The 10748-nt window shown below is 45.1% G+C and overlaps 1 protein-coding gene across 1 annotated transcript; it reads right to left on the bottom strand.

The window, feature by feature from the left end:
* Positions 1-1527: 1527 nt before the first annotated feature.
* T265_02758 (hypothetical protein) lies at positions 1528-10356 on the bottom strand (the record flags this gene model as incomplete). Its single annotated transcript, XM_009167073.1, is given in 7 exon segments — positions 1528-1651; positions 6721-6830; positions 8193-8400; positions 8598-8830; positions 8844-9060; positions 10083-10122; positions 10179-10356. The coding sequence occupies 7 exon segments, from the start codon at positions 10354-10356 to the stop codon at positions 1528-1530; spliced, it is 1110 nt and encodes a 369-aa protein (XP_009165337.1).
* Between the last annotated feature and the right edge of the window lie 392 nt (positions 10357-10748).

The following is a 10748-nucleotide window of genomic DNA, read 5'->3' as shown; positions in this document are numbered from 1 at the left end:
TACACTGCAGGTCGAAGTGCGTCAAGCCTATGTGTTTGACGCTTCGCCAGATGCTCCTGTCAAAGGATGAGAATTTCCTGCAAAGTTTGCGTGAATTTTGGCAGTATGCACTGAAGTTTTGGCTTTCTTTGGCCTCCGACTGTCGATATAGCGGATTTTACGGAATACTGTCTGGTGATTTGTGTTTCACATGGCCTAATCAATGTTTCCTCTTGTTCTGCCAGTTGTTTTACTCAGGTTTTCAACTCTTTGAGCTACGCTAGCATCTGGTTAATTTGCGTGTCGCTTTTCGCCTTCGATTAACTTTCTGATTGGTTGCAACCCAGGCACTTTCTGTCCTTGTCGAACTTGATTTTTTTCTACAGCAATCTCTGGATGGATATGCATGAAACCTAATAACTGCCGTTTGGTTGTTCATTTTAAGCCCGTTGGGTTCTTGAGCTCGGACAGTGGTGAGACACGTGACCCTTGTCAATGAATTCAAATGAATTATTGACCAGCTTATCTTGATAGCGTACATCAATAATGAGAATTGGAAGAGAACGACCTTGAAACTGCTGCGCTTCACTCAAGGAAATATACGAAATCTGTTGTTCCTGCTAATCTACTGCTGAAATGCTTGACTAGTTCGAACAGAAAGCACCACAAGCCGGTGCATGCAAATGTGAGCGACGTCAGACAACACGACGGCCCGGCTGTTGTGTGCGGGACCACAAAAAGTCACACAAATTCACAATGACAGGCATGGGTGAGGTTATAAGGGTTAATACATGCTAAATCGTTCAAAATAGCCCCCTATACACAATACATTTTGAGTGACGAAATCGTTCATTCAGTCGGATTTTTTCAGTTATTTGTTGTGTCTCTGGACCTGCTTATAAGTTTGAATGACCATAGTTAGGAAGGAGGGAATTAACCACAATGGCACCGCGAAGACTACACGGGAAGATGTGGTTCCCCAGTGAATCCCTGACCTACCTTCTTAACTTAGAACAGTGACTTGGTGACAAAAATTAGTTATCCAGATTCATACCTTTCCAGAATCGATCAGCATTGTGTGTTAAATCAAGTAGCGGATTGAGAATGCCGATATTACACTTATTTTGTTAATTGGCAGTGAGGCGTGTGAAACTGCACCTGTCATGTCGCGTCCGTCACTAACTAGTGCCGTTCGAATGCAATCTACTGTCGTGCCCCAGGTAGAACTGAATGAAAGTATGTATTAGTGATTGAAATAGTTCATTACACTGCTCACTTGTGAAAACTTGGAAAAGAATGAACATAAGACTGGAGCTACCGTTCCAATATCTTCTTTGGCCCACATAATCACACATCTTGTTTTTTAAAAAATATATCTTGAACTTTATTGACTATCGCGCAATTGTAAACGAATGCTGCAAAGCAGTTCTGCAAACTCCGTTACAAACTCCACCTTCCAAAGACGCAAAGGGGAGTTAGGAGGAAGCAGACTACTTGCATGCCTGATCAGTAGCATCCGTCGCTACACTGTCAGTTATTAGTATATGATCAGGGGTGTAAGCCAAATGCATTCTGTGAACCAGGGTAGACATTATCGAAATGGTGGTGTAGGAGAGACAATAACTTGAACAATGGTAAACAGGAAAGCATACTGCGGATAAAAAGACGGATGCTGGGAAGGAGAGAGCGAAGCTCGAACCCTTAATCTGTTACTTTCCTTATCTACTGAATCACTTCGCACATAGGTACCTGTGTGGCCCTAGTGCTCAAGTCGGGCGTGCGTCATCATCTACAGTAGCATTTTAGCTAGAAGGACATTTATCCTAGCAAAGTCGATGGTTTGATCGTTGTCTCGGGTCTGTGTTCTCTTTTGGTTCAACTATCATAGATATGGAATACACTAGGTTGAAATGATAGTGTAGGCCACTGTGACACTCTGTTCACTGGATGAGAACATCATGTTTCTCAGGGGTTTAGTTGGTCACACAATGTTATCGACTATTTATCGTTTATTGTGAACCTGGATGGGGTGACCGCTACCATCAGAGTTGGCCTACATCACAGTCTGAGTTCACTGCTGCCGATCAGATAGTTCAGTGTTTTCTAAAGCACTGCTCTGTAATGAAACCTTGAAGAACTAAAGTATGTTGCTAATGCCAACCCTCCGACATATCACAGGATGTTATCCCCTACGGAAGGGTTAAGCCAGCCACCACGTCCCCAAAAGTTGAAAGACCATAAAGTTTCACTGCAAGAACGTAAAGTGGATTGAATTCTTCCCCCAACTGTTCATGTGAAAAAAGAAGTATTTCGGTCGTATTCGTATCGGTGCATAGTCACTCCATAACTAGATGACTCAACTTAACTATAATTGGTTTCAGAGTGTTCACAGCCTCGATACCTGATGACTGATGCTATCAATAGTTAGGGTGGGCTAGAATTATGTTTATGGATTGGCCCGGTGATGTCGAATGAAATCCATGGGGACTGTCAAGCGTGGCTTGTACTGGGCCGAGTGGGTCACTCACTGAACGTCGTGTAGCTGTAAATCTGAGGTTGAACAGGAAGGGACTGTTCTAGAACCATCAGCATATCCAGTGGATGGTCCAACGGATCGTGTCGGGTCAACTCAAAATTTGAAACCAAAAATATCTGAGAGGATGGATTCAGGCACGGATGTTTTACTAAACCGAAACATAAAATGTCTAAGAACAGAAACCTGGCGCATCGCTCCAATCAGTGGATCGATTCAGACACGCACGTATTACTGACCAGTGCAGCTGGTTATCAGGCCGGTGAGAAAAAATCAATTCCGGATCACTTCTGCAGAAAGTTCACTGTTAAGTGGGGAATCATCCGTGAATAGAATAGAATAGAATAGAATACAGAACAGAATATAGTATAGTAGAGCATAATTCGAACAAAACAAGGCGAACTTACACGATTTGGGGGCTCGAAGCACCTAAGGCTCCTGTAAATTGTGGTAGTGGGATTTCCCCGGACGATAGTGGGGACACTTAGTGCCGTAGTTACGCGATACATAACAGCCATAAAGTGCGACACCAAGACAAAATGCCAAACCGTAACGAGTGTAATGAAACAAGCGGAACTATGCTTGATTGTGAGTCATCAATAGAAAGGTTGCTGAAAACTTTTCGACAATTCGGCCCCGAGCGGCTGATCAACACAGTGTGATCAGCTCTCACTTAAACAAGACAGCGCTCACCCTTCAACCAGGGAAACCACATCACGTTGACGTCTAGTGACGAGCTCTTCTAGTGACGAATAAAATAGCTTATTCTTGAAAAGCCGACGGAGACTGGCGTCGTTGTCAAAAAGAAGAAGATTTTGTTCTGTTTCACGTAGGCACGGTTGAAAGAATCTCATCAACTATCTTTTTGTTCTGAAAGCATTCAACTCTTGTTTACTGGGGTGTGTAGCGCATACCAAAGTTGCACAAGACCTTGATCATCTACTTGATCGAACAGGTATGCGAAAGCAGACACTTTGTTCACGTCGCCACCAGTTGGGGATAGAATGCCAACTACTCGCTGTCGAAACTCACGATGGACACAATAAATTATGAATTTATTGATCCTTCATGACTTGAGAAAACTGGAAAACGCTGCGGACGACTTATACGTTCAGAACATACCCAAACCAACTCCCTAGCTTGTACAGACCGTTTTCTCTAGAACGCCAGTTTTGATCAGCTTCACAGTGCGCATATGTTTATACACAGTGTAATCGTTTTAGGCAACGTTTCAACAGCAAGTTGTTGTTTTAGCCAGCAGCTGCGTGACCAGGGTCTTTTGCACATTGATAAGTCCGTATCACACTGTCCACTTACTTTTCATTCACCTTTTGTGTGCTGGTTCCTCAGGTCATGACAAACCGCACACACACACACACATCACCTGTTTACACGTGATCATCCAGGTGTGGCTAGGATGCGCTGGCAGACTGATGAGAATACATTCGCTTTGTACGTAAGAATTGTAGACCAGATCGAGGATATGCACTGCTGATCAGGCGCAGTTAGAGTGAAACTGGAGTCAAGTGAAATACACTCATTTGCAAACAAATTTGGTTTTGCGGGAACCCACCTGTGCCTGTCAGACGAGCTCCAAGAAGGTCGAAACCGGTCGTAGGCTGTCAAAGAATTTTCAGCAAACTCATGAGTAGTGTTTTGGTTTAAGCATCAGATCACGAGAAGGCATGGACAGTCCACCGAGAATTCCCCAAATGCAATAACAAAACGGCTTTGCATTGCCTAAAATGCATCTCTTTCATCTCAATTCACAACCGCGTATGTGAACAAAACCAATTAATGATGTGCTGCCTGCTTGGTGTGCACGTCCTCGTTTTTTCTTCCTTTCGAGAAGCAATTCGTGCAAAGTTCTATTGTATTTGAATACAAAGTCTGATATGATGCATCCATATTATGATGAAGGTGATCGTGTAATCAACTGATGTTCGCCTAAAACTGTGTTCAAACGAGCTCTTCTTCCATGAGGCAATTCCATCACAGATTCGGTGAAGGGGTGCTTCATGGCGTTATTGTACCGTTACCTACATGTAAATCTGATACATCCCCACCTGTTTCGTTTTGCTTTTGGGCTCGTCAGATAGACTCCAAATCCGGTAGTTTGTTGGACGCGATATCGCGCACATGTTGAATAAATCAATAATAAATCAATAATAATAATAAGAGGACGAAGAATAATAAGCTTACGTAAACAAGCATCACAGAGGAGTTTGAGGTGAAATCGAATGCGCAGCGCGAAAAGTCATCTCAGTGGTTGTTGATTTGTCCGCTGAGCTGGGCAGTTTGATTGCACTGAAATGAATGTAAGCCTGAGAACATCACAAACGAGAGATTCAGCTGGGTTCCAGGTGAATCTCTCGAAAAACCAAATTAGTTTGCAAATGAGTGTATATTCGAATGTTAGTGTTGTATATTGAATATACCTCAGGACTCTACAGACAATATCTGAATGACCAAGATTTTTTGCTTGAGCCAAAGAAGCTACTACTTACGGAGATTATTACTAGGCCGCAATGCCTTCGGGTCACGGATTGCCCGCTGACCCGCCTTTGGCGGGGACCGGGGATTCAGCGGCAACAAAATGTTAAAACAGACCTGACAACACAAACCTTTGTCGTACCGTGAGGCATCCTTTACTGAAAATATCGGTGCGGAAGAGGCTGGTACTCAGACTAAATCGTACGTAGACGGGTTATCGCATGTGGAAAAGTGGCGAACAATGACGGGCTGATTGACGTTTGTCAGGTGCCTGACGGTGAAAAACACCCGGTGATGCACATGTCATCGTGCCCGAGTGACTTTCCACTCGCTATAGCACGGGTGACGTGAGTCGCAACATTACCGGATGTGTACACCTTCAGTACACCCTGGTCGAACGGAATATCATATAAAATAAGACTTACGTGTTGCTAAAGCCGAGGTTCCGTTTCTTGTTGAGAAAAGAGGGGAGGGGGGAAGAGTAGAATGTAACTTTTGATTAGAGAGAAATAACTGAAAACTGGCCTATCAAAATCACCGTATGGGTTGTTAGCTATATGTAGCGGTTTCAATGGTATCAACTTTCGCGGTCTGTCTAAAGCTACTGTGTCTTTTGTTATACCATAGTGGGCGTAGCAGGAAGCCAAGGGCCGACACAGAGTTGCACAACAGTTGGTGTGACCATAACGAGCCCGTTGTCAGCGTGCTCATTGTGGAACGGATGCATAGGCCCTGGACACACGATAAGCTGTAAGCTACCACTATTATTAGGCTGAGACAGTGATAAAGTTCGTTTGACCGCTATCCATGAGAAGGAAATCAAAAGAACTCACCTGCTGGGGCCTCATAAGCGACAATAACGGAAAACAAGCTTTAGAAGCAGTCCGATAACCCGCGGCTGCAGCCTCATCTCATCGGTGTGAGTGAAAACTGAAAGCCGCGCATATGCATACGCTGCCTTTCTCTTCATTTGGCCTATCAGATGCAAGACAGTCGTGCGAGGACTGGAAGCCAGCTGGACAGAGCCAATCGGGCCGTAGATGCAGGTTGGTTGACCTTAGCTGACCTCGCCGGAACAGTACACGCCCTGAGGACGATCGAACAATGATGTCGTGCAGCGTAGCGTAGCGCAGCGCAGCACGCCGCTTGTTACGCGTTTCTGCGCATGTGCACGTAGCCCTCAGCCGCCTACCCAATCGGATACCATAGCAACGTGACCTTAGATCAGGCACATCTGGCTGTGACCATTCACACGCGCACAAAAACAAGCAAACGCAAACAAATGTACGGGTCGCACATAACGATGACTATGGAGTGTACACACAGAGAAAATTGAGGTGAACGTTTGGCCATCACTATCGACGATAATGATTAACTGTTAACCACGTTGAAACAATACCGGCTGTAACAACTAATAATCTAATGAGAGGGAGAGTTTAAGGTCGACGATAATCGTCCCGCCTGGTGTGGGCAGGACATGAAAACGGAGTGTGATTGCGAACACCGTTCCACGAATTGTGTTTATCGTAATAAATGAAGACTTGACTATTCTGCAGAATCCATCCCACTAACTAACTTTCAACTGCCCCAATGATCTCTCACGCCCGAAAAACCAAGGATCCAACCTTGTACGATAGTCGACAATTCGTGATTCTCGTCCCGTCGCTTGTGCGTTGTGACACTATCCAGACTTTCTAGGTGTAGTCGATGAGTACTTCACAAGGCAGGTAGGTAACAGTTGGGGGCGCACTGATGACGCCTCCTCGTATGGTGACGAGACGTTTGCAAGCCAATTGCCAAGCTCGGCGAACAGATCAACAGCCACCTGATCAACAACCAATAACCCCGCTCTTCCATTAGTTTCACAAATAAAACGTGTGCCCATCATGCGATGAAGGGTACCGACGCAAGCAGACATTATGATAGAAGAGGTGTGCACACATATGGTTTCACTTCTGGCAAATAAAGCTATTAGGATTATAAAGGTGCCGAAAGCCTTACAGTAGGTCCAAATCAAGGTTATTATCTGATTAGTTTGTCTTCTGGAAATATTGGTTTTTGGGCCAAGACAGTCTCAAGAAGCTCACGTGCGTTTCTGATGACATAAGAAGGGGTAAGCTAACTACGGAATAGCAATCGCATCAGCAGTTTTTAAGTCTCTTTGATGTATAACTTTTGAACGATTTGACGGCACCCGATAAATCACTGTGAAAGATTTCGGCAGATTGATCTGGTGTCGATCGGATAAGTGGCGATCGCCTTGGTCACGTGCCCAGCCGTTCTAGTTCTCAAGCAGCTTGGTTTGCGCTCACGTATTACCTCGGATAGGCGCCGAGTCGTGCGACTGAGTAGGTTGAAAACTGACAAACGAATGAATAAATCAACAATAATGAGCAAAAAGGATAGGCAATCTGTCATTGAAGTTGGTGTTGAGCTGAATGTCACCCTCAAGTGGACCGCAATGAATGTTCGTTTCAAGACAGGAGTCAGACCACGGGTCAGAGTTTCGAAAACAGTGTGAATTATAAGGAGAAGGCGATATGGATGGGCTCTTCAGCTACCGATGAGCTTCCTGGGTTTCTTCATCCGAAATCTGAAGTGTCTGTCTATAAAATATCTTAGATGTCAGTTTACCGATCAGGGGTTTATAGATATGACGCAATTCTGCATCGAGGATGTTGCCGATGAAGATTCTACAGCCCCACAGACTAGATATTTTACGGTATTTCTTTCATATTTCATGTTCACAAAACCGTGGAGATGAGTGTAATGTCTGGACCGTGTAGATTTCCGGCAAACAATCCTCCGAGGCGACTCGTCGCGTCGTCATGAGACGTAGATGAATTTGACTGTAGTAGAATGTCGAATTTTCCAACCGCAGTGGATATAGACTTAGTGTGACAATCGTTCACCCCGATAGCGAGGCTTTCAACTTTTGCTGGTATTGGCCACTTGCATAAAATTTGATATTTGGTTGTACATTTGTGTATCACTTTGTGACAGATTCCAGATAAGACGTTCGTTGTCCTTTAAGCTGATACTTTCTAGAAATAAGGTCATCCCTCTATAGAGTGCGCAGCCATATTGCGCATCAGATGCGATCTGGTGTACATTCGATCTTAAGGAAGATACCTCATGAGGGTGGACCACATCCTTTTGTCGCGTCTATCGTGCAATAAAGAATAACCGTGTTTCTGAAATGTGTACTGCACAGGAACAGCCTGTAATCAACACACATCTGAAGCAGGCGATCTCCGTTGCCCGTGCTCCTCGTGTCCAATCCAGGACGACCACCCAATCGGGCCTCAGCAGCGCTTAGTCTGCCTACCTGGGTGTTTATGCCACCAGCAACCGCAACAATGTCTGAGCTTTCAGCCCGCTGTAAAAGAGGGCACCTGGAGCATCACTGAAAATGTCTTTGACAGATTCAGCGCTACAGCCAGCTGGGGCGTAAGCAAACATAAAAAACAGGGTACATAGGACTTCACTTCGTCTGGCTCCTCTCATAGCCGCTGCCGGATGGACCGCCCAGAGGCGAATATCAACGGGTATCCAGTTAGATAGAGACTCTTCCGCTCAATACAATATCCACCTCAGCATATCAATTTGCACCGGCCTCTGCACCACCAAAGGTGCGCAGCCGGAACCTGAAACAGAGTGAGGGGCAGTCAGCTCGGTCACGGAACTTGCGTCCTGTATCCTTGTTTCCGACAGACAACAAACATCAATGCAAAGGGTATCTAGTGGGTGAGCAAGAGCCACCTGTTGACCTGCTTGCTTCAGTGTGCGAACATTAAACGCGGTGAAGTAGACAGGCTTTCTGGGCTTGAAAACAGACTTCAAAGTTGTTACTGAACTCAAACGTACAGAGCCTGCAGATGGATGTGACGCACGGCGAGGTCAGTCCTGGTACTTGGGCCTGTGGAGAGGGCACTCGAATGTGGGGGGGGGGTAGGGTGAAAGCGGGAAAACGTGCAAGTTTAAGAAGGGAGGCGTCAGCAATAGCATATTTTAGCTTACCCGCCCTGCTGTATCCAGCGCGTAAGGCGACCCGGCTGAAGGTACCACGCGAGGGCCGATAAGGGGTTGAGAGTATTGTTAATTGTAAGTGTCGTATTTGTACGTGGGCTGGGATACATCCAGGGCGTCCGCACATAGACAGGAGGACGATTGGGGTCCTCAATCAAAGCCATACATGTTCCAATCCCAACTTGGAGGATCATGAGACTGTGTTGGCCAGACCATCGACTAATCTGGTATGAGAGACTCTGTGTCGCGCGGACACCCCCAGTCACCGGGGTACACAAACCACCAACCACACCACGGTAAGGTCCAGTCTCTTCGTGACGGATAAGCACACATACAAAATTCGAATGAGCTGAGAATTCACCCTACCGTTCAACAGTCAATTTTGATCGCCCGATTGCTTATTGATACAGTTCCGATGTGCTGTGCCGTTGAGTACCTTCCAACGCTGCTGAATCCTGCTGAGGTGATTTTCTTTTAAAGACTCACGGCAATTGATTTTCATGACTCTGGCATCGATTCCACCATTGTTGTAAAAACAATAGTGTATTGGTTCATTGTAGTCAATTTTTACATTAGTATAATTCTAGACGAGTTAAAATTGTTTATCTTCACTGAGTAAGTAGACACTTAAAGCCGAGGGTCCGTATGCATGAAACATGTACCTGCACGGACGAATCAAAAGTGATATCAACTAGAAATGTTACAGTAGCGAATCAGGATCTCACACGGATAGCCAAGATTCGCCAGATGTATCACACTGGCCAATAAGAACACGCAATATCTGGTGTAGAGCAACCAAAATCGAACAGCGATTCACATCCTATACTGCTCCAGAAGGGACGAATGAGTGTACGTAGTAAACTCATCAGAAGGACTAAACCACAATTTGCCGTAAATATCAGAGAGGTCAATAAGAACCAAGAATGCAAACCACTGAAAACGATGGCTCTGATGAACCATTCATCATCATCATCATCATCATCATCATCATCATCATCATCATCATCATCACCATCATCATCGACAGCATGACATCAGTGTTCAACACCGATGCTTCACTGCTGTACCACCATGATTTATTTGAAAGCCTTATTGTAAAGAAAATAGTAAAAGTGGACGGGGAAGGGACTTAGTGCTGACTAACCACAATCATTCCGAGGTGTATATACCTCCAGACACTCACTCAGGCCATCTGGATAGAAACTGACAACAAGAACGCCACTGACATTGGTTGGCACCCATATATTGTAGTGTCTCCAACCAGGCACAGTGTGGATGAACCATTCAAACAAGGGAAGATCAGGCCAGGGCAAAACAGACATTTAAGATGGACCGTTTGGCAACCAAAGAATTCGAATCACCAATATCTTCAGAGATATGAGTCGTTGAGGGGGATACATCCAGCCAACAGAGCATTGGTGATTTTTTCCACATGACTGATTTCGCACTGTGCCGAAGGTCTCATATACAAGGTCCTTGAAAAGTACATAACGCAGGCGATTCTCCGGTCAGTAACCTCACACCCTAAACCATGGGTTATTTCAAACTAAACTGTAGCTCCCGAGAAAAAGCTAACCACATTGCTCGAGTTTTCATCATAAGATGACCGTTGAAGATCAAGAACACGCAACAATAGGGGAATAGACCATTGAGTGATGCATAGTGTTGCAGACCAAACTGACGTTTATTCACTCGGGTTGATAGTGACGTTTAG

The sequence above is a fragment of the Opisthorchis viverrini genome (genome assembly GCF_000715545.1).
Source record: "Opisthorchis viverrini unplaced genomic scaffold opera_v5_35, whole genome shotgun sequence".
Taxonomy (NCBI): Eukaryota; Metazoa; Platyhelminthes; class Trematoda; order Opisthorchiida; family Opisthorchiidae; genus Opisthorchis; species Opisthorchis viverrini.
This window is presented reverse-complemented; position numbering and strand designations above follow the sequence as displayed.